Source organism: Zalophus californianus, chromosome 7, assembly GCF_009762305.2.
Source record: "Zalophus californianus isolate mZalCal1 chromosome 7, mZalCal1.pri.v2, whole genome shotgun sequence".
NCBI lineage: Eukaryota > Metazoa > Chordata > Mammalia > Carnivora > Otariidae > Zalophus > Zalophus californianus.
Window position 1 is genome coordinate 53,765,163 of NC_045601.1, and position 25,241 is coordinate 53,790,403.

At 37.8% G+C, this 25,241-nt stretch overlaps 1 protein-coding gene across 3 annotated transcripts in view; it reads left to right on the forward strand.

The window, feature by feature from the left end:
• The window catches only part of PDSS2 (decaprenyl diphosphate synthase subunit 2), a 243,040-nt gene that overhangs the window by 142,343 nt on the left and 75,456 nt on the right, over positions 1–25,241 (forward strand). For all 3 annotated transcript variants that reach the window (XM_027603447.2, XM_027603450.2, XM_027603449.2), the window contains one exon: positions 24,123–24,197. In XM_027603447.2, coding sequence (XP_027459248.2) covers positions 24,123–24,197 — 75 coding nt within the window. The remainder of the gene's footprint in view (positions 1–24,122; positions 24,198–25,241) is intronic.

Genomic DNA, 25,241 nt, shown 5'->3' on the forward strand with positions numbered 1-25,241 from the left:
TCTGGATGACTTTTAGGGGGCTCTGCTGGAGCTGTGGAGGTCTGTGCACCCTGCTGCCCCAGCTCCCCACATGTAGATGCTCAGTAAAATTGTGATGAAGATGGTGGCAGTGTCAACACCAGTAAAGCTGGTAAATGCTAACAAAGAGTTTTGAAATCAGTTTTTTCTGGTTATAATTATTTGTTAATTATAGAATACTGTTAAATATTTAGCACAGAGAAGATCTGTAAACAGATATTACCTATATTACCTCACCATCCAGAGATAATCACTGTTAGTTAATATTGTGATGGGTTTCCTTTCAAGCTTTTTGTTTGCTTGCTCCTACCTTTATATATGTGAGTTTTTTGTAACATAGGTGAGAACTTACATGTATAAGGTTTTTTTTAGTCCTGCCTATTTTTTCCTACTTCATATTATGATGTGGGTGTTTTCCCATGTTATTAACATTTTTCACAAACTTGTTAATGGTTGCATAATATTCAGTTATTTAGATGTAATATCATTTATTTAACAAATGTCTCATTTTGGGAACTTAAGTTGCTTCTGGTTTTTTATTGTCATAAATAGATCTGCAGTAAACATCTTTACACAGCAGTATCCCTCATTCCAGATTATTTTGTTCAGATAAATACCTAAAAGTGGCTCAAAGGGTTTAAACATTTTTAGCATTCTTTTTTTTTTCAATATTTATTTTATTTGAGAGAGAGAGAGAGAGAGAGAGCACATGAGAGGGGGGAGGGTCAGAGGGAGAAGCAGACTCCCCGCCGAGCAGGGAGCCCGATGCAGGACTCGATCCAGGGACTCCAGGATCATGACCTGAGCCGGAGGCAGTCGCTCAACCAACTGAGCCACCCAGGTGCCCCCATTTTTAGCATTCTTGATACATATTGCCAAGCTGCTTTCTAGAAAGATTGTAGAGATATTCCTTATATATGAGTTTGAATTAGGTTTAGTTATAAAATAACAGTGGCCAAAACAAGATAGGATTTATTCTTTTTCATGTAAAAACATCCAGGACTAGGCAGGCTAGTCTAGGATTGATTCTACAAAGTCGGGAGCCAAAGGCATTTTCTGTCATCCTGCTCTGCCATCCTTACCTTACTACTGTATTTCTGGCCCCAAACAGCTGCCATCATGTTCTCACTCCAGTCAATAGGAAAGGAGGAGGAGGAAGACAGAGAAAGGCAGATCTCCTTCACCTGAAGGTCAAGTGAGGGTACATCCTGGTTTGCTAAGGATAGTCTCAGTGTAAGTCCACTGTCCCAGAATCCCATCTGTCTTAACATTTGTCCTGGATTTTTTAACAGAGAATGATTACTAATAATTCCATTAGGATGAGCCAGGATGGGTTTCATAGATGTCTACTTTATACTTCCAACCTCTGACTGAGTTTTTGTCTAGTGTAGGCTAACAGAATATGAGACCCATATACAGTGGAGAGTGTTCTCATGTTAAGGTGATATTAAATCTGGAGGACAACCAGCAATAACTTACCTCTTTTCCCAACCCTTTCAGACACCTCCCAGTCAAGGACAGAACGCAGGGCAATTGCTGATAAAACAAAGTGCACTGACAGTCTAGGTTAATCGTTAACTTTTTCCTGTATCAGGTGTAGAAGTATTTGACATTGCTGCCATTTGATGTATCACCCAATTGTACTGTGGCCTGTGCATGGCCTTCAAGAGTTACCAAGCCACCAGGTACCAGTCCCAAAGCTCAGTGGGAAACATAGTAAGGTGGAAGTGGGGCATTGGTGAGTATATGTGGGAAATCAAGGCTGATCAGAGAGGGTAGAGAGTAGACTGAGCACACTTGCTTGTGTAATGTAAACCTTTAACTATTTTATTGTTTGGCAACAGTTTGTTTTTGCAATAAAACTTTTTGGCAGCAATAAGCTAAAAACTATATATTTCATTTTTTAAAGTACTGAGAAAGTTGATAAGGAACGTGTAATTTGCACAAAATGTTTACATTTACATCCACTGGGGAGGCCATACTGGTATCACTGACCACATGAAAACTAATCTGCTGAAAAAGTGAAGCCTAACTTTTAGACAGATGTCTGTTTTTCTAAATTAATTTCACTCATTTTTCGACTACAGGTTTTTTATGTGCGCATAGGAAAAAGTAAGCAGTAACTTTATATTTGTTGGCTCCATTGGCAAAAGAACTTTACAGTTAAGTAGTTCCAGTTTTAGTTGAGTGTCAGCTGGTACTTTAATTAAATCATTTTAGTTAATTCAGAAAAAGGTTTTGTTTTTTCCATCCGTTCATAGGATCAAGGTAAAGCTTTTGGAAGTATATTCTATCAAAGGTAAAGCCATTATGAGTGAGTTTGGAAATTCAGTTTAAAGTACAACATGGAAGGGGCACCTGGCTGGCTCAGTCAGTAGAGCATCCGACTCTTGATCTTGGGGTCGTGAGTTCAAGCCTCATGCAGGATGTAGAGATCACTTAAATAAAGTGCAACATGGGAGATAAAATTATTAGTTTACAATAATAATACAAGTACACATTTTGGTGAGGCACACATAGTGTTGTGGTAAAAACAGTGTTCTTACTACATTGTGAAACCTATGGAGTAGTTGGAATTCATGTGGCATACCCATAATTCATAATCGTATCCAAACAAGTGTTAACATTCTCTAAGTTGAAATAGAAGGTATTGTTATAAAAATTTCAAGTATCTTTAATGTTCAAGTCTTTAAACTATAAGATTTTGAGAATTTTGGTGTTACTCTGAGTACAAAAATACAGTTCAGCACTGCAGTATGTACCTTCTATCTTTGTTGCTTATCATTAATCAGATTCTCAAAATCTTTATACCCAACAATGGTATTGAATTTTATATAAATGAGGCATAAAATTTTGGTGAACATCTTGCTCAAAATCCACTCAAAATCTTAAATCAAATGTTCAACAAATAGAACACCAAATGAAGCTTTTAGGAAATTACAATGAAAGCAATTAATGAAAATTCCATTGGAATTTTTCCTTACAAAAGCAAGGGAGGAACAGAACAAAATAAATGGTAAGATCTCAAATGCTACCCAAGATTAAAATTTACAGTTCTATAATTGTGATTTGGAATATCTCACCTTGCAAGAAGAATCTTTTGGTAGTGCTGCTATTTTGAATAAATTATACACACACGAATAAAATGAAATTTAGAAGGCCTAGATTTTGCAGCATCTAATTTTAGTAAAACATTCAAAAGAATCATAGAGGCAATTTATTTGACAAGCTTTGTCTTATAAAAATATTTGTCAAAGAAAGGTACTTTGAAGGAAGCAAAAAGACAGTACCTTGAAAATATTTGGGCTGGAATAGTTATACTTTATAATATTTAAAAAATTAAAATTGAGTTTCTCTTCCATTTAGCAGATTTGCTCACAGCTTATCAGGTTAACTCAGAATCTGTAGAATGATCATTTCCTCAATTAAAAATATTATGGTCTACCAATAAGAATCAATTGAAGGTATCAATAATTTCAAATTAGTCATAAAATGCAACTACGAAGAATATTGCTGGCAGTTTAGTTCTTAAATGCTGTAATATATATATTATATATATAATTCTTAAATGCCATATATATGGATGTGTGTGTGTATATATATATATTTTTTAAGATTTTATCCATTCATTTGAGAGAGAGAGAGAGCGCAAGTGGGGAGGAGAGGGAGAAACAGGCTCCCCACAAGCAGGGAGCCCGACACGGGGCTCGATCCCGGGACCCCGATATCATGACCTGAGCCGAAGACAGATGCTCAACCAACCGAGCCACGTAGATGCCCCAAAATGCCATATTTTTAAAAGCACATTCTTCAGGGGCGCCTGGCTGGCTCAGTTGGTAGTGTGTGTGACTCTTGATCTCTGGATTGTAGGTTGAAGCCCCATGTTGGGTGTAGAGATTACTTAAAATCTTTTTAAAAAATAAAATAAAAGCACATTCTTTAGAAAAATGCCAGTTACACAATATTAGGGACAGATATGCTAAGAAATGAGTTAAAGTATGTAAATATATACCAAGAATAATTATTCTACTGGCTATCTTTTTAATATTCAGATAATCAATACAAAATTCTTTTTTAGTTTTAATGTACATGGATATATGTTATTTTTCTTTCTTCTTAAATTGCAGTTTTGAAAATAGTTTTTGAAACAAGTAGAACTTGTTAACAAGCCCACCAACATAATAAAGTCATTTGCTAATAAATACATGTTTCAAAAATTATAAAAATTTCATTTTCTTAGTATTCCCTTTTACTCTCAAGTGTCCCAGTTTGGATGATAAATATAGTATCAGCACTTTAAAGACATTTCTCAGAAGTTACTCAGATGGTTCTGCTTACCTACTGGCCAGAATTGAATTATATGGCCACACCTACTTATAAGGGAGACTAGGAAATGTAAACTTTCTTGTGGGTAGCCATGTGTCCATCCAAAAATATGGAAGATACAGATAACAGATATTGTGAGACAAATAGCATTCTGCCCTATCTCCCCATCACACTTTTGGCTAGCACATATTTCATGAGACGGACCTGCTGATTTTTAGGGGAAAAATGGAATGGTACCTTTAATGTATAGTTTATATTCACATGGAAAGGAAGCCAGAGTAAGAAATGAATTGGTTATATAAAATGGAATAATAGAGAATCTCAAATCTCCCTCCAAAGATTTATTACCATTTGAGCATTCTTTTTATTTACCCTCAAATTGTTCTATTTTCTATGTATGTAGTCTACTTTGATGCATCTCACTAAATTCTCTCCTTTACTGGAATTCATATGTTAGTGCAAGGATGACTGATCCATTGCCTTTGAGAGCTACTCTATGACTGCATCATCCATCTTTCCTCTTGACCATACCTGCTATAGTCTGTGATGAGCTTTGAGTCTTGGAGAAGGAGGAGGCCTCAGAAAGTACAGGCTGCTGTAGTTCCTTGGGTGCCCGGCACTGCACATGACTAGCTCTAGTCACACACGCTGGCCACTCATAGATTAGACCCCCACATACCTAGGAAGAGATAGTCAGGATTTGGTAACTAGATCCACATTTCAGTAACTAGCCCTCAGCCTGGCCCCTACCTTAAAACAAGACTTACTGCCTTTAGACAAATTTCTGTTTTCTGTAATCATTAGTTTTAACTTACTTTAAGCTATTCTGATGAAATCTTACATAAGGTTAAGAAGATGGTATTTCATACAAATATAATCATATTGTAATGACGTAAACAAGTATTCGCTTGCTTTCACCACTCACTTTATGGAAATGATGTTTAATGTGTTCCTTTTTCTTAGCTAGCTTGTATCATTCACACATCTTTCAATGCAGTTCAAGTTCAGAGAAAGTGGAAGCTTTACTCCCGTCAAAATCAATTCAGATTCATCGTTGTGAAATCCACTCTTGGTGTTTTGCATTCAGAAGCATCACTATAAATGTTCCAGAGTCTAAGACCTCCACCATCTGCTCCATTAGGCACTGGATTTCAGTGGCAGTATTTGATTCAAAAAAACAAAACATAAAAAACCACACACACAAAACAAAAACAGCATATCCAAGCAACAGCTCAGCCTGAAGCTTCTCCGTGAAATAAGAATGATCAGGCATTTCTTTCCTCTTCAGTGAGCCCTAATACCTTCATGGTCTCTGCACCAGTTTGCACTTTAAAATTTTCATTTTATTGACCCTTTTTGGTGAGGAATTTCTTTTTCCTTTTTAGTCCATGGTATATTGTTTTTTAAATTTGATAATTGTGTGTGGAACTGAAGCTTTTATTCTGTTGCAACCATTCTGTTCATGCAAAAAAAAAAAGGATCCTTTTGTCCCTTGTTCTTCAAAATTTGAAGGCTCTGTGAAAGTCAATTTCAAAAGATACTTCGCTGGATCAGTTCTTGTGAAAGGCCTTGAGTACCATGTCCAGGGGTCTATACTTGATCTTCTACAAATCTAGGCTTCTGGTAGTTCTCTTTTAATCATACTAGATGGTTTCCAAACCATGTGAACAGCAGTTTAAACTGAAGAGATTATAAGTTCTTGGAAGTCAAGAGTTCTCTTTGATAAAGCAAATCTTCCATACTCATAACCAATTCCTTTCATTTAAGTACTTGGCAGTTTATTTTTTTAAGGAAAGTAAAGTTATATCTCAGAAGAAGACTAATTTTATTAAATGAGTTCCCAGAAGCTTAAGTTGATTAAGGATAATGGTAATCATTAATAAGCATTTTTTAGTTGGAGGAGGAGATAGTGATAAATATTTCTTTGGGGCAGTATTAAATTTCTTTAAAGTTCTATACATCTGGTTAATATCTTAGTAAAGTTAGATTTCTGTTTAAAGATGTTTTAATTTTCTCTTACAAGAAACAAACATTGTTGATAGATGAATGGATAAGGAAGATGTGGTATATATACCATATGCTATATATATGGGTGTATGTGTATGTGTGTGAATATTACTCAGCCATAAAAAAGAATAAAATCTTGCCATTTGTGACAACATAGATGGACCTGGAGGGTATTATGCCAAGTGAAATAAGTCAGACTCAGAAAGGCAAATGTCATATAATCTCACTTATATGTGGAACCTAAAAAACAAACAAATGAACAACAGAATAGAAACATTCATAGATACAGGAAAGAAACTGTTGGTTTCCAAAGGGGGAGGGGTTGGGGTGGACAAAATAGGTAAAGGGGATTAAGAGGAACAAACTTCCAGTTATAAAATAAGTTAAGTCATGAGGATGTAATGTACAGCATAAGGATCATAGTCAATAATACTGTAATAACTTTGTGTGGTGATGGATAGTAACTAGACTTATTGTAGGGACCATTCTGCAATGCATCAAAATACTGCATCACTGGGGCGCCTGGGTGGCGCAGTCAGTTTAGTGTCAGACTCTTGGTTTCAGCTCAGGTCATGATCTCAAGGTTTTGAGATCGAGCCCTGTGTCTGGCTCTGCACTCAGCACAGAGTCTGCTTAAAGATTCTCTCCCTCTCCCTCTGCCTTCCGCTCCCCCTGCTTGTGCTCACTTGCTTGCTCTCTCTCTCTCTCTCTGGCAAATAAATAAAATCTTAAAAAGGGGGCGCCTGGGTGGCTCAGTTGGTTAAGCAACTGCCTTCAGCTCAGGTCATGATCCTGGAGTCCTGCATCGGGCTCCCTGCTCGGCAGGGAGTCTGCTTCTCCCTCTGACCCTCTTCCCTCTCATTCTCTCTCTCTCAAATAAATAAATAAAATCTTTAAAAAAAAATCTTAAAAAAAAAGATCCTCTCCCTCTCCCTCTGCCCCTCCCCCACTCTCTCTCTTTCTCTCTCTAAAATAAATCTTTTTAAAGAAATAATTGCATCACTATAATGTATACTTAAAACTAATAGGATATTGTATGTCAATTATACTTTACTTAAAAAAAGAAAAGAAAAATTTGTCAGCAATAGCAGTGAAAAGAGAGGGGTGCCTGGGTGGCTCAGTCTGTTAAGCGTCTGCCTTCGGCTCAGGTCGTGATCCCAGGGTCCTGGGATCCAGCTCTGCATCAGGCTCCCTGCTCGGGAGCCTGCTTCTCCCTCTCCCTCTGCTGCTCCCCCCTTGCTTGTGCTCTCTCACTCTTGCTTTCTCTCAAATAAATAAATAAATAGAATCTTTAAAAAAAAAAAAAAAAAGCAATGAAAAGAGAGACCACAGTAGTGAGGGAGCAGACAACTTAATACAGAATTTCTGTATATAGTATGTCAGTCTTTTCACAGTGACAGCTTTTTTTTGAAGGTGTGTATTTAACTTGGTAATTAAAGTTAGCGTATTTGTAGCAACTTTAATTTTTTATGACTTATTCATTCTACCAGTTTTCCATTTTTTTGTGCTACTGAATTCTTGTCTGAATTTCTGTATTATGTGTTTATCTCTGTACTTCTCCTGGGGCAGACCATTAGATGAAGGGCTCTGCAGTCATAAGAAATTCAGAGCTGTTTTATAATTGCCAAGGGTAAAATCAGCAAAGTCAATTATTCTCCCTTTGGCTTTTCCCTGAAGATATTAGGGGTCTTCAAGGTAATTGCCTTAGGTAACACTTAGATTTTTAAATATCTCTAAGTATAGAAATTGATATATTAATCCTCTGGTAATTGTCTTCTTACTATTACAGCTGTTGTCACATAAATGTGAATTAACAAGATTTTGAATTCAAGAGTGAGTTTAAAAATTAGTGTTTTGAGTTTTCATTCATTTTCAATTATGGAAGCTAAGGTCAACTTTTTGTTTTAGTACTTCACTGTCCACAGACCCTAGACTTAGAGACCTTAGCCATAGGGTCTTTTTTAAGCCATAAATTCCTTGACTCCACTGAAATAAGTTGCTCTCTATTGTGTTCATGTAGAATATCACTGAATCCTGGAATGATGGGGTCATACCAGAATCTGAAATTTTAGTGTCTGAGCATCAAGCTATCGGTGAGACATGCTGAATAATTGGGGAAGAAACATGAAATGGAAAAGCACTATAATTTAGAAATCTGGCTGACCATTAGAGGCTTTTTTTGGGTTCCTGTTTATTTTGTAGACTGGATCTGTCGTTTAGGATTAAGCCATAGTACAAATAAGGCTGTGTGGATTACTACTTGTCATCTTTTTTAAGTCTTTTATTTTTCATGTGTAGTGATAATCCTAGTATTTAAAAAATTGAATTCACCATGCTTTTTTTTTCTATTTTTAAAGTAATTTTCATTTAATGGACCTATCACTATACGTCAGTTGGGAGACTGTGAGTTAGCCTGGGTCTTGTTTGAGCATCCCAGAACATTATCATGATGTCATTCCTGGGGACTGTTCTATTAACCATTAGTGATTTATATTTCTAAATAACCAGTGGCACAGATGTACTCCTTACGTAGCTGATGTATTTCCTTATGTTAACTTTGTTTTCCTAAAGGCATAAATATGTTGTTTACAAGGAAGAATTTTGTTTGTATAAATAATGCTCAATTTATGCATATAAATCTCCTCCTTTTACACATCTATATATCTTAATAAAGAGACTGCTATTGGTTACTTGATATTTGTATTATTTGTTATATTAATTCTGCTTTCAAATTCATGTTAAAAAGTGAAACCTGGAGCACCTGGGTAGCTCAGTTGGTTAAGCTCTTGATTTGGTTCAAGTCATGATCTTAGGGTCGTGATATTGAGCCCCGCATTGGGCTCCATGCTGGGTGTGGAGCCTGATAAAGATGCTCTCTCTCCCCCCTCCCTCTCCCTCTGCCCCACCCGCCCCATGCACATGCACTCTCTCTCTTAAAAAAAAGTAAAACCCAGGAGTGCCTGGCTGGCTCAGTCAGTAGAGCATGCCACTCTTGTTCTTGTGGTCATGAGTTCAAGCCCCACTTTGGGTGTAGAACTTACCTTAAAAAAAAAAAGGGAAACCTAGAAACATGCTGTAGCATATGAAATTTGAGATTTTCTCTATCATACTCATTTATTTTTTTTCTAAGAATTTATTTATTTGTTTGACAGAGAGAGAGAGAGAGAGAGAGAGAGGGAACACAAGCAGGGGGAGTGGGAGAGGGAGAAGCAGGCTTCCCGCAGAGCAGGGAGCCCAACGCAGGGCTCGATCCCAGGACCCTGGGATCATGACCTGAGCCAAAGGCAGACGCTTTAACAACTAAGCCACCCAGGCGCCCCTCATACTCATTTAAAATAGACATTATGACCTTGTGTGCACTATTTTATTTGTGGAAATTTTTTTTTTTTTTAAAGATTTTATTTGTCAGCGAGAGAGAGCACGTGCACAAGCAGGGGGAGCGGCAGGCAGAGGGAGAACCAGCCTCCTCGCTGAGCAGGGAGCCCAATATGGAACGCGATCCTAGGACCTTGGGATCATGACCTGAGCTGAAGGCAGATGCCTAACCGACTGAGCCACCCAGGCTTCCCTGTGGAAATTATTGATTAATATCTTTTAGCCTCTTTAGTCTCACACTCAAGATTAATGTTCTTTTTCTACATATAACCCACTCAAGTATAGGTTTTCATGACTAGAGTAAATGTGTGCAGAATGTAATTTACTCATGACTGAGTAAATGTGGTGCATTTGTAAATATATATACAACATATAACAACAACATATTGTTATATGTTGTAACAATAAAGGCATCTGCCTATCAATTAAAGAAGCCAAAATGCTATCTTAAAATTACAATTGCAAAATCCCCCAATTTTTACAGTTTATCATTTACTAATATAGCTACCTATTAAACAAACACTATATCCATTCTGAGCCACTTCCTTGATCTTTAAGGCAAAAGTGATAAATGATCAGAGTTTGAGAAGTGTACTAGAAACAAGACAATATTATGTTCTTTTAAAATTTACGATCTCATTAAAAACTTGAACTTTGCCCTTTTGGTGCCGTAGAACAATGGAATGAAGTGTCTTTTTGCCGTAAAAAGGTCAAATGCCATCATGCAAAATGGACACTTCTCTGAGTGTCTGTCAGCTAGAAAGTTGATGACGTGGAAGGGAATTTCTTCTATCTGCCTGGCATTCAAAGAAGCCCATTAAAAGGGCGCCTGGGTGGCTCAGTTAGTTGGGCGGCTGCCTTCGGCTCAGGTCATGATCCTGGAGTCCCAGGATCGAGTCCCACATCGCGCTCCCTGCTCAGCGGGGAGTCTGCTTCTCCCTCTGACCCTCTTCCCTCTCGTGCTCTCTATCTCTCATTCTCTCTCTCTCAAATAAATAAATAAAATCTTTAAAAAAAAAAAAGAAGACCATTAAAAAAAGGCTGTGTTCTACAAAAATATATTCTCTAAAATGGGTAGAGTTGAACCCCACACCATGGCCATGAGAGGTAGATATATATTGATTATGGCAATTTTATAGTATACTTTGTCACCTCAATTTTGTAAATCCCTTCCAGAAAGAAAATTAATCAAGCCAGCTTTTTTTTCCTCTCCATTTTCACTGGCGTAAATTGCTATTTCTCTAAAGCCAGAGGGAGAAAAAAAAATCTTAAAAAAAAATCAGCTCCAGTTCTTCAGTAATCTTCCTTTTGCTTTTCTAATGATTTTACTAAAGGAACTTCCTGAGTCAGTTAACAAAAGTACTGGGTAGATGAGCCACTGATTCCTTCCTCTGCATTGTCAGCTGCCTGACCTCACATCTCTTCACTCATCCTTTCTTTATCCCAGAGATTTGTCCTCAGTGCCTCTTTCTTTGTTTCTTATTGTTCACAAATCAGTTAATTTCATCTCAGGCAATCCCCAGAGTGTATACACATCCTCTTCAAACCTTTTCTTCCCATTTTTCATTCTTTATCTTTTTACCTGTTATTTCAGAAAAATGGTTATCGGTCTTTGTGCCTTCTCTGTGTTCTTTTCAAAGGAAAACTTTACTTAGGAGTTGACAAACATCAGCGTAAAGCTTGGAATGGTCTTTTGTTAAGAATAAGGAAAATTATATAATTAGAAATGAAATAGGTATGAGAAAGAACCAGTGTCTCTACCCTCATTTTCTTATTAAACCAAATTTCCCTATAACTGTCAATGTTTAAAGTCCATTTAAAAAATATTTCCTATTTCGTTTTGTTTTCCTGTTTTGTTTAATTGCAAGTGTTATAAGATTGTGGTTTTCTATTTGATTTTCAATTATAAGTATATAGCATTTCTAATGTTATGGGTTGTCCTGGGAACCTACCCACCATTTACAATCTCGGATGTTAGGAAAATGAGGTATGAGCTCCAAACAACTGACTTACAGATAAAATTCCAAAATGTGGTGCATTTGTAAACTGGTGTCTGGTTTTATAAGATTGATACCAGATTTAAAGCCCATAAGCAAAAGAACAGGTAAGAGCATTCAAAAGGATCCATGTGACTGCTTATCATTAGTAGCCACAGATAGCTCAGTTGTGTTGATATTATTTTGGTTTTAGCATTTCCATCATTTTCCTGATTCCTCAGAGTTGTGAATACTCATGGAAAAAATTCACTCTAAGCCGGGCGCCTGGGTGGCTCAGTTGGTTGAGCGACTGCCTTCGGCTCGGGTCATGGTCCTGGAGTCCCAGGATCGAGTCCCACATCAGGCTCCCTGCTCGGCGGGGAGTCTGCTTCTCCCTCTGACCCTCCTCCCTCTCATGCTCTCTGTCTCTCATTCTCTGTCTCGCAAAAACAAACAAACAAGCAAAAACAAAACAAAACAACACGAAACAAAATCTTAAAAAAAAAAAAATTCACTCTAAGCCAAAGTTGGCTTATGGGGCCTTAACCCAGGAGCAAATTTTATTTATTTAGCAATAGTGATTGGGGAAGAGCCCTTTCCTGGCAGCTAATGACCTACTGGAGGACTTGAGCGCCCAAGGCAAAACTGAAGGCCATTAGCCCAACAGGCCATTAACTGACAAATGCCTGACCCTGAGGTCATTTCTGATATTGTAAACTATGAAAACATTAAAGTGGGTTTGTTGGAAAGTATGGCTGTGCCAAGGAAGTTTCTTTTTAAACATTTTGGAAAATGCATTGTTTGTTGTTATTCATGTGGCTTAATTGTCTTTGTTCTGGGGTCATTTTCACTGTGCATATCAAGTCAGTCAGTCATCAGTAAACACCAAAACTATACTGTATGGCCAATCTTTGATTTTTAAAGGACAGTTTTCCTGTTTAGAATATCAGATTCACTGTGTTATTCCTAAACAGCTGCAACTTTCACTTCTGTGTGGATCACTTATGTTTTCATGATGTGTTGAGCTATATGTATAGTGCTTATCTATTTTATACTTCTCAGAGATGACCTATAAAGCCACGTAAGTGGAAAGAACTCCGAAGTAGAAGTCTATGGACCTAGTTTCTATCTCTGCCTTTTTTTTTTTTAAATTGGCCATTTAACATTGGATGGTTCATTTTGTCTCAGAATTCTAGTTGAGAGCATTCATCTTTTTCTCCACACTGTTTATCTAATGTCTTTTTTTTTTTAATTTTAAGTGAGCTCCATGCCTAACGTGGGGCTTGAACTCATGACCCCGAGATCAAGAGTCACATGCTCTACTGACTGAGCCAGCCAGGCATGCCCCTCTAATGTCTTAATATTCCATTTTACAAGTGAAATTAGAAACTTCATGATGTAGAATATTTATTAAAATTAGTACAAAACATTTAAAAAATAATATTAACAACTTATATTTTTGAGTGCCTACTATGTAGTGGACACCATTGTAAGTGCTTTGTGTGTATTAACTAAATCTCTCCTGAGGCATGGGAGAGGGTTAAGTAATTAATTTCCTAGAGGAAATGGTGGAGCTGCTGTCTAAATCTAAATAGAGGCAATCTGGCTCCAAAATCCTCATGCTTAACTAAAGTAGAAAATGAACAAACCAACTAAGAACTATGATACTTTTTTTTGCCAGCGATTTTGCAGTTACCAGTATTGGAATTTATAATATCTTAAACAATTAGTAGTTTTAAAATATTGGAATAAATATTTCAGTACAAACATCAATAGGAGCTTTATGAAACATTTTAGAGAAATAACTAGTAAGCAGAGACAACTTGTTTTCTTAGTTTCCTCATCTGTAAAATAAAGGCATTATTTCCATCTCCTATATCCTTGGTAATGACAATATTCTACAATTCTGAGTGTTGTAGGAAAGAGTCTAAACATATAATATCTATATCCAGATCCTGACAATGTCATGGAATAAGAAGAAAAACAAAGGAATCAAGAAAAACTTGTTTATAAACTCAGAGATGTGATAGAGAATTGAAAATCTTTTTTTTTTTTTTTTTAAGATTTTATTTATTTATTTGAGAGAGAGAATGCGAGAGAGAGAGAGAGCATGAGAGGGGAGAGGGTCAGAGGGAGAAGCAGACTCCCTGCCGAGCAGGGAGCCCGATGCGGGACTCGATCCGGGGACTCCAGGATCATGACCTGAGCCGAAGGCAGTCGCTTAACCAACTGAGCCACCCAGGCGCCCGAGAATTGAAAATCTTTTATAAATGTCTAAGATCTAGAGGTATATATGCGTATTTCAGCTATCTAAAACAATACCCCAAATTAGTGAACTCACCTTTAAGGCCAATTTGTGACGAGAAACTGATATGACTTAAATTGGTCAAGTTTAAACTTTAAAAGCCATAGGGTGATATGCAAATGTAAATTTCTAGAAATAGTGATTAAATAAAGTGATAATTGTGCAAATTTATTTTGAAACAGTTATGATTTATACAGTTAATTCACATATTAGAAAAAGTGTTGGTAATGCAATAAAATTTTTTGTGTTCATTGTGTTAAGCCTTGGAAATACCAGTTTAAAAGCCAATTGTATCGCCTATTTTCAGTCTTCATGTAAATTATATCAACAACAACAACAACAAAAAGCCAATTGTATCTCTATAGATTGGAGAATTTCTAACCCAAGGGTGTCCATTGTTTGATTCAAGGATACAATACAGCCAGTCTCAAGTTTCTACTACATGATTTTTTTGAAGGAGGGGAAGAAAAAGGATTACCTAATTTTCTAGAACGCAGTACCAGTAGAGCCAGTTATTTTTAGAGTTCCATTGATTCACAGATTTTGAAGAGCTGCAAAGGTATTTGGAAGAAATACAATTACAGTTTTAGATGAGATGCGTGGATTTTAATGCATATGAGTCATGCTTTTATTTCTGTGGCTGCCTTTGAAGTGCAAACCTTGGGATGTCTCTAAATTACAAACATCTGTCTTTTAGTGGAGCCCAGTTTGAAGAGGAAATAATTGAACTAAAAATTGAACTATGTTATCTGAAAGACATGGGATCCCTGGAATTTGCAAGATGTATGTATGAATCTTAGAAAAGTCCTGAGATTTTTAACTCTAGCCAAATGTGGTCTACTTTTTTTCATGAATCTAGTAAGATCAAAGCTCAGAGTCAATATTAGTGATATATATAAACCAAGATGGAAATGCATCCTAACACTCTACCCCATAGTACCCAAGAACGATTCTGTTTTAACCTGCCTTCTGCCTCTGTTTCAATTCCATTTTTAAGTGTTTTTGAAATAAAGTGATAAAGAAATCAACACCTTTATATATATTAATTATATTTCAGAATAACAGTGTGTAAACTGCCTGTCAAAAATTTGGTGACCTTGTGTGCAGTTAAGATGGCTAGCCAAGGGGCACCTGGGTGGCTCAGTTGGTTAAGCGACTGCCTTTGGCTCAGGTCATGATCCTGGAGTCCCAAGATCGAGTCCCCCGCCGCCCCCCCCCAATCAGGCTCCCTGCTCAGCAGGGAGTCTGCTTCTCCCTTTAACCCTCCTCCCTCTCATGCTTTCTCTCTATCATTCTCTCTCAATAAATAAATAAAAATCTTAAACAAAAAACGATGGCTAACCAAGGTATGAGCCATACATGGCATATATCAGCATAATATAAGGTAATATTTCAAAGTACAGATCACATGCTGTTTGTTGGTGGGTAGTGAAATCACTTTAGCAAATCACTATCAACACCTTTTTTTAATGGAACACAATAGAAAATAGAGGGATAATGAAATTTTTGTTTTATGAAAATGTTCACTCATTTTTATACATATGCATGTGTTCATGTACAGTGTCATAATGTAAACTGTAGTTCTTACTGTGGTTGCAACTTTAAAATCTCGAAAGTTTATAGTATTAGTCCATGTTCTAGCCAGCAGCATCCTTTCAGCTGAACGAAATAATGTACCATGATTCTGGTGTTCTGAATTTTTCACATCATGAACTTGTGTTTCTCAGAGGTGGGATTAACTGTTAAGTAAAATCACACTTGGAAAATATCACTTAACATCACTGAGAGTGCCATCAAAGGAAGAAGCAGTGAAAGCAAATTGGAGGTTATCAGCCACATAGGAGAAAAGTGAGCACATCACTGAAATGGCAGACATAATTCTCTCTGAGAACTTGTCAGACAGTATAAGATATAACGGTGCCGCTAAGTGTGGAACATCCTAAGTACAACAGACTTCATGTACAGGAATTCCTGTGTTGGAGAAAGTGAAAAATAAAGCAATTAACTGCTGTACAATAATGTGACAATTACTTTCTTTCATGACTAAGCATTCAGCTCCCAGTAGCTATTTACAGTTTTTATAGTAATGCAAGATATTTAACACAACCAACTCTTTTTTAACCTGTTGGAAGCATCTCTTTTTCCTTTATTTCTTATGAAAAGTTTCATTTTGGTGTCAGCATTTTAAATTAAAAAACTTTTTCAAGGAACCTAGTCATTGTTTAAATCAATAAAAGATGATCGTTACTCAGTGGTGAACAGTTTGGATCACTTCTTCGTTGCTACTGAAAGAAATCCAGGGCGCTTGGGTGCTCAGTCAGTTCAGCTGCTGCCTTCGGCTCAGGTCGTGATGTCAGAGTCCCGGTATCAAGATCCGCCATTGGGCTCCCTGCTCAGTGGGGAGTCTGCTTCTCCCTCTCCTTCTGCCCCTCCCCCTACTTATGTGCTTCTCTCACGCTCTCTCAAATAAATAAAAGCTTAAAAAAAAGAAAGAAATCCATATTTTGGCATCATCCTTACAATTGTTATGAATAAAAAATGTATACAGCTACACATTTAGGTATTTCTGGTCATGGGGCTTATTGTTGATACTTCTTACCTAGATAGATAAACTGAGGTGATATGGCTGGCCCAAGGTCATGCAGCTCACCTATGTATTAACCTTCTAAGTGGTCAGTGACAAAGTAATGTCGTTTATCTTTATAAAGGGGGTCATAACTAGCTTCATTAGTACAGTGCTGGGAACATAGTGGGCTATCAGCAAATGTTTATGGAACGAATTAGCCAATATAGTATTAAATTTCAACACTTCATATTCATGCCATTTTCTTGAACTTGTGGCCTGTTTCTTTTAAGTTTTATCAGTTGTGATTTTTAAACATCTCCTTAGTTCACTGAATTTTCAGAGCCCTTTTGACAAATGTTACCAGTAGTTAGAGGCGATAAACCAATGTATCAGCTGTTCTAAATTAAAAATTAAGATTATCAATTTGCTTAGTTTTTGCTGCACCTGTCCTACTGGTTGTGCCATTTCTCTCTCTGCTCTTCCCCCTTAGCCAGGAAGAACTTCCAGCTCACTAGAACAGATTGCTATCCCTCCCACAAATAAGCACGGTCTTACACATTTGGCAGCATTGAAAAGGCTCGTTTCAAAAAGCCTAGTTAGAAGCTTCCTCCAGAACTCCTGTGAGTTAGTGGTGTGTTTATTACAACAGACCTTTCATCATTGTCTTCATTAAACCTGGTCCTTGTCTCATAGGAAGGAGTGGAGAGAACCATTCTTGCTTAGACTTCATCAATGGCTTTATTAAAGCTACTCATTTATATTAATCAGCATGCAGATGAGGGCTCATCTGGGTTGTTTGTGCCCAGGTGGTGGGTGAGTAGATTTACCCCTTATTTGGCCACTGCGCTGCTCCCTGTGTTCTTCAGAGGTCGCTTCTCCACCGAGGCTGCCAGCCTGAAAGCGCTGGCTGAGCACTGGGGACTGAATCCACCTGGAACAAAGTCGTTTGCTTAAACCCAGTTTGTAAATGATAAAGTGCTTTACAAATGTTAGATGTTATTATTGGTCTCTGTGGGAGAGCGCTACTCCTTCACCAGTTCCTCTACTTCACCTTGGTGATGTAAGTAAATCTTTACATCTTTAAATGCATTTCTCGAATGTTTCATTGGTATGAAGAGGAACTAAAGAAAGAGTGAAGCTCACTGCCCTGGTTACTATTAGCAGGCTCTTCGGCATCCTTTCTCTATAGAAGTGCTTCTCTGTAAGACATTTTTATTGACAATATAGTTTTTGTGGCTTAAAAAAAAATCTTGACTATATCCCTTCAAATACCGAAGCTCTTTGGAAAGGACATATTTATGCTAAATCTCTTTTCTTCCTCCCAAGATGTATATGAGAATTAATTTTTCCCCAAGGGCGGTTTACCTTTGCTACTGCTTCATGCATTGCTGTTTCTTCCTGGAGGTGGGGGAGGGGGTGCAATAAATTTGTGTGTAATTAATGCCATCAGCACTGCAGATGCGTGCACACACATGACTGCTTCCTTTGCTAGCAGCTGTTAAGAGTAGTAAAGGCTGAGGGGCTGTGTGTTCATTTGCCTCCTAAATAGAGTGATGGATCACACGTTGTCTTGTCATTCCACGGTGTAGTAAAAACTGTCATTAAGATAACCTTTTCGGCGCAAGTTTTTGAAAGATGATTATAAATCTGTAATAGCCTCCACAGTTTCTGTATACCAACAAGTTAAGTACATAGCAACCTTTTTAAAGTGAGTTAAAATACAACTATACTACCTTACTACGTCAACTCAGGTTATGCTGGCTTGAGCTTTTAATGAGCCACATTAGTTGATAGTTAACATTTTTCTAAAGATATAGCTGTATTTTACTTATAATTTGGGATAGGCGATCCTTTGCTCCAATCAAGTGGTCTGGATTACTAGTTAACCATCTACAACTCAGTTGAGACTCTTCGTTTGTGAAATGCTAACTGACAGTACTTCTCGATCACATTCATTGAGAGAGGCACAACTTGTCTACACAGAACGCTTATCACCACTTACTGATCTTATTTTTGCTAATCCGAGAACTATTGATTGATCAATATATCCCAGAAATCAGTTTGTGGACACAGCTTAGGAAGGCTCTCCGAGACAAAAAGCAGAGCATGTTCCTAACTCCCCACCCCAGCCCATGGAAATAGGTTTATTGTTTTACCCGATCATAAAAGCAGTACAATAAAAGGCAGAAAATGTGGTACATTGTAAATTTAAGCCATTATTAAGTTTAGTAATTATAAATTTAAGCAGTTTGGAAAAGTTGAAAGAGAACATTTTTTATTTTATTTTTTTAAGATTTATTTATTTGACAGAGATAGAGAACATAAGTAAGCAGAGCAGCAGGCAGAGGGAGAGGGAGAGGGAGAAGCAGGCTCTCCACTGAGCAGGGAGCCCGATGTGGGGCTCAATCCCAGGACCCTGGGATCATGACCTGAGCTGAAGGCAGATGCTTAACTGACTGAGCCACCCAGGTGCCCCGAAAAAGAACATTTTTTTATTAAAAATCATCCAGGAGCTTACCACTAACACATTATCATTCTTATTAATGTTTTGTTTTCCTTTCAGACTTTTTTCTTGGCATATATAAACACATAGATTGACCTCATTTTGTTTTAAAAATTCCTATCGTGCTATTCTGTTTTGTAGCCAGCTTTTTTCTTTTCCTTAAGACATTACAGATATCCTTGTATAGCAGTGTGAGGATGTTATTTGGTTATTGTTCTCTTACCGTCCCTACTTCTCCCAATTCCTATTTTTTATGATAAGAATTTTAGCTCAGGGCATAATCACCACAACACCTCTTGTGAGTGCATATGTATCGCTTTTGCTTTTCAGTTAAGAAAAATCTTTGAATTGTAGTTACCCTTGCCAAAAGATAAAGAATGAAGCAATTACATATTCCCCTGAGACTGATGAAATTTGTCCTCTAAATTAACCATTTAAGAAATTCATTCCATCAATTACACCTCAATAAAATAATAATAATAAATTTATTGCATACAAGGTGGCCCAAGAAGCCAGCTCATACCATTGACAGTCTGAACAGTTACCACTTCTGGCTCACTGAAATCTAGGGTGTTACTCAGAAGATGGGGGGAAGAGTATACAACATTGCTGTACAGTCAGATTTCAACAGGACAAATTGGAGAGAAAAGCATTTTTGTACTACACGTGCAGGTAAGCAATTCTGCCATTCTTGCACCCTCCGGAAATGCAGAAAATAAAAAAACTTACCTCCTATTTGATTACTCTCTAGACAGCTAAAGTAAACTTTACAACATGAATGGTGACAGATTCTCTTCAACGTGTTCTATGTATTTACTCAGTAGAGAGGAAGCAATGCAGCCAACTAGAGCCATTATTTGTTTGACTCACCTTTGCACTTAAACCTGATATCATTCTGAATCTGATAGTATAAATTCTTCCCAAGCATTAGAGCCAGTCAAGACCCAGAACTCAGCAATGTTGACCTTTAATTGACCCGTGGAGGACGTTTTTGTAAGCTGGTGGGGTGGGCTACCAGTTGTAATGGTTTAAAAAATGGAAATGGTTCAGAAAATGGAAATTGTTTCCATTATATATCATTATGATTCTAGGTACTGAAACCAAGGGGGACTGGGTGCAAACACTTTCACAAAGTAATCAGAATTCAGATAGAAAGGTCCATGTAAAGAGAACAGATAAAAGTAATAATCTGGGGGCGCCTGGGTGGCTCAGTCGTTAAGCGTCTGCCTTCGGCTCAGGTCATGGTCCCAGGGTCCTGGGATCGAGCCCCACATCGGGCTCCCTGCTCAGCGGGAAGCCTGCTTCTCCCTCTCCCCTCCCCCTGCTTGTGTTCCCTCTCTCGCTGTGTCTCTCTGTCAAATAAATAAATAAAATCTTTTTTTTTAAAGATTTTATTTATTTGAGACATAGAGAATGAGAGAGAGAGAAAGCACATGGGGGGGTGAGGGTCAGAGGGAGAAGCAGACTCCCCACCGAGCAGGGAGCCCGATGCGGGACTCGATCCCGGGACTCCGGGATCATGACCTGAGCCGAAGGCAGTCGCTTCACCAACTGAGCCACCCAGGCACCCAAATAAATAAAATCTTTAAAAATAATAATAAAAATCGGGGCAGAAATGACTCTTCAAAGTTTACAAAAAAGCAGTTTTCAAGTTTACATGCCAAGTTATAAATACTAAAATTTGCATTTCTAGAAGCTCTGAATCAGAATCGGAAGGGACCTTAAAGAGTTATGTTTTGCAACTTCCCTCATTTTATATTTGAGAAAACCCCAAACTCAGAGAAATTAATCGGTTTGCACCAGATCTCACAATGGGATTAGTAGTAAGCCTTGAAGTGGAATCTAGATCCCCTGGCTCCTAATGCTCTGCTCTGTTTCATTACAGTCCTCTAATTTGTTGGGCTCCCAAGAGTGGCTAACACTGACGCTCTTTTAGTCTATCTTCTTTTTTGTAGTAGAAAGTATTTGTGAGGCGCCTGGGTGGCTCAGATAGTTAAACGTCTGCCTTCGGCTCAGGTCATGATCTCTGGGTCCTGGGATTGAACCCCACGTCAGGCTCCCAGCTCAGCGGGGAATCTGCTTCTCCCTCTGCCTCCCCCCCTGCTCGTGCTCTCTCTTCTCTCTCTATCGCAAATGAATAAATAAAATCTAAAAGAAAGAAAGAAAGAAAAAGAATTTGCTTGTCCCCCCTGGGCCTGAGAAACAGAAGTCCTTGAATCTTATCTAGAGCACCAAGAAGTGGGGGGCTTGGCCCCTTAGTCCCAGGAGATCTGGCAATTAGGCTTCTGGCTTCTCTGGCTGCCACTATCCTTGCTACCATTTGGTTGCTGGAACAAATCACTCCACAAGAATCTGAAGGAGAAAAGTATCATTAAGCAGGTGTTTTCTGGGGCGCCTGGGTGTCTCAGTCAGTTAAGTGTCTGCCTTCGGCTCAGGTCATGATCCCAGGGTCTTGGGATCAAGCCCTGCATCAGACTCTCTGCTCACTGGGGAGCCTGCTTCTCCCTCTCCCTCTGCCTACCGCTCTGCCTACTTTGCTCTCTGTCAAATAAATAAATAAAAATCTTAAAAAAAAACACAGGTGCTTTATTATATTTAAGTACATCATGTGTCAAAACAGGTGAATGCCTATGTTAGTAAGCCATATATTGAAAAAGGTTCAGATCACTAAGTGGTATTGTTAAAGTATGTGTAGCTGGTAGTCCTGTGGTCTTTCTAGAAATATTACAATTTTACAGGAGGATGATAAACAAATCTCTCTTTTGGATAATTTTAAAAGTAAAGTCAACATTTCAGGCAATGGAAAGAGATTTACATGTACACCGAGTAAGTCACCCATGCCTGGGAAACATTCAGCTCCCCTAGGCTATTCCTGCTTTTCATAATTTCTTACCTTCCTCGACTTGTTAACCCAAGGAACTCCAAAGCTTTTTCCTCAGTGGTCGTCATTGGCTTTGGAGGTGTATCCTGCTCAAATAAGTAAGGCTTATTTGGAAGTATGGGTCATTTATAAATGATGAACTTGTAAGTGTAGGTCTGTCTATATTTGCTAATTACATTAAAGAGAAAAAGAGTGAGAGAATAAAATGTTTCTGTTGCTTCTGCCTGGTCTGGAATTTCAAGGAAGTAAAGGCATAGTCTAGTTATCCAGAGCCATTGTTAAAAGTTCATGCCATCATTTTGACACTGAGTGTTGGACTTTCTCTTTATAAATCCCTCTGTACTTTACCAGAGCTGGTCTCAGAGCTCAAACTGTTTCAAAACCATAACATTTCTTAGTGAGTGATTGATCTGTATTACATGTCCAGCCATCAGGGGGATCTTGGGATGTTGCTTGTATAAACTGTAATCCAATCTGGTGCTGTGCATTTAGTTACAATCTTTCATAGACCTATTGGCGATACTCTATCCTCCTGGATTTGGGAATAGGGCTTATCTGATACCTTCGGGGCAAAAAAATCCATTCATTTTCTTTCTTCCCCACTTAAATAACTCAACACATCTGGTAACACTGTAGGATCATTGTCCTTCTAGTTCCTCTACAGCTCATATTGCTACAATATTTCTTAAGTATTTGGTTACCTAAAGGGCAATGTGATTAAAAAAAAAAGACTTTGTATAGGTCTTACAAATTAACCCATCTGCAGAGCTAGGAAAAAAAAAAGCCTTTAATCAGCAAAATTTCCATATCAGCAACCTTGTCTGTGTTATACAGTATGAATGGAAATATAAATTTGGAGATAAATGACCATGTGTTAAAATTTTAAAGCAAGTCTTCCCACAAATTAATATAATTTGCCTCTAAGAAAATGTTTATTAAGTCTAGGGTACCTGAGATTAAAGTATCTTGTTGTTTGGGTCTGTATCCTTTGGCTTAATAATGTCTTCAATTACAAGAATGATAAAAGCTGAAACAGAATCCTTTAATTCAATCAGAACTGAGCTAAATTTTAGGAAGCAGAGAGTGGGAATCAGATACGGGAACTGCATAATATCGGAAGCTAAACATACAAGATATTAAGACATAAGAAGCGGTTGGGGCTGCTTTAGGAATTCCTGTTTGAAACGACTGCATTGAACATTAAAGCAAATACCACTATTCTATTCTCCCGAATTAAGGTGGTTTATGCAAACAACTCTAAATTGTACAGTAGTTCCAAAGAGACTGTTTTCTGCTTGTTTTTTTTTTAAGATTTTATTTATTTGAGAGAGAGAGAGAATGAGAGATAGAAAGCACAAGAGGGAAGAGGGTCAGAGGGAGAAGCAGACTCCCTGCTGAGCAGGGAGCCCGATGTGGGACTCGATCCCGGGACTCCAGGATCATGACCTGAGCCGAAGGCAGTCGCTTAACCAACTGAGCCACCCAGGCGCCCTATTTTCTGCTTGTTTTACATTCTGGAACAAGATCAAAGCTTTTGATTTTGCTTGATTTTTTTTTTTAATAGCCTGAGCCTTGGAAATAATACATATTTGATGAATATGATTTCACTATTGCAGTTCTGTAAAAATTTTCAGTGTTTATGGTACCTTTGACCCAGGGGCCCTACACCAAATATATCCACAGTGCATTTTAAGTACAACAGAATGAACACATTTGAAAGGTTAACCATTCTTTTGCTTTTGCTTTTCTTTCTGTATTAAGTATGAAAATTAGCATTATAATGACTCCCAGAATGGAGATATTGAAAAAGTATCCACCTGACAGAAATAAACATACAGAAAATAAATCGAATTAAGATTTCATTAGGTATCTGAAATTTAAGCTTATGTTCAAAATGGCTATTACTGGATTTTCATGTATATTAAGTTCAATGCTATGCTTGTAAGGTTTTTTTTTTTTCTTGAATTATGCCTGAAAAAAAATTGGATCACAGCTCTAATATCCAGGTGGGCAGAGCCATTTGCCAGGATCTTTGTATATAACCCCATTTTTTCCATCAAGCACAAAATATTGCCTTGCTACTAAGCCTTCTGAGGCATTCTGAGGTAGAAATGAGGGCAAAAATTGTATAATTGTTTCTCTTAATGTTTTTTATTGTTTTTTAGGTTGTGGAACTTTTAGCAAGTGCTCTTATGGACTTGGTACAAGGAGTATACCATGAAAATTCTGCTTTAGCAAAGGTAAGGATTTGGTATTCATTCTAAAATGTTAAGTTAAAAACCCTTGTGGTGAAACTAGAAATGATGAGCGAAAATGTCCTTCTTGTTTTATGTTTAAATTGTACATGACATTTTTTTTTAGATTAGTGTATTGGCTACAAATTCATGGCCATACGCTTAGTACATAGCAGATTTGGCCAATTAAAACAACCTCTTATCCTCTGGCTGGATTCACAGCCCAGTAGACTCCAGGATACTGCTGGCTGGCTGGTAGCACTGTCACCAGGCAGGCAGGGCAGCCTGCCTCAGCCTTGCCTCCAGGGGAAGGGGCCTCCCATGTCCCCGCAGAGTGGACATGGTCTGAAGAAGACGACTTTTGAGGGGCATGAGGCAGGAAGGTCTTTTATATCCAAGATCCAGAATTTACTGCATTATGAAATTCTCTGTGATAAGAAGTAGGATGGTTGTGCAATCGGATCATTTTCATTAATTATATAGATCTAGAATTAAGGGTTTTTGACTCATTTAACCAGACATCTTACGGGTTAGGTTTTATTTCTTTAAAATGCAATTATTTCATTCAGTAGGATACTGAATGTGAAGCAATTGCCTCATTGACCACCACCATCATTTAACATGGTATATACTGTTATACGGGATTCCTATCTTAGTGTTTCATTATTCTAACTTCTTTAGCATCTGTATTAGCAAGATTTCACTCACTGCAAATTAGAGAAAATATGCACGTATGCACATCTTAGGCTTTTTGACATTTCCATTTGAAAAAAGAGAGAGATTTTACTGGAAATGAAACATAGGGCATGAGCAACTTGGATAAGAAATTTAGAAGTATAACCCAGGGACTCTGGGTGGTTCAGAGAATGGATAGTAATATATGAAGAATTGTACCTTGAACGTCTGCTAACATTTGGTTCAAGGAACCACAGTTCCCAGTAGGCATATCTAGCTTCACCTAAGCAGCATAGTGCTATGTGGGGGTCTATCAGGATATACGACCACAGTGGGTCCCCCTTTGTTGCATTTTTCAAAAACCTAGCAAACTTC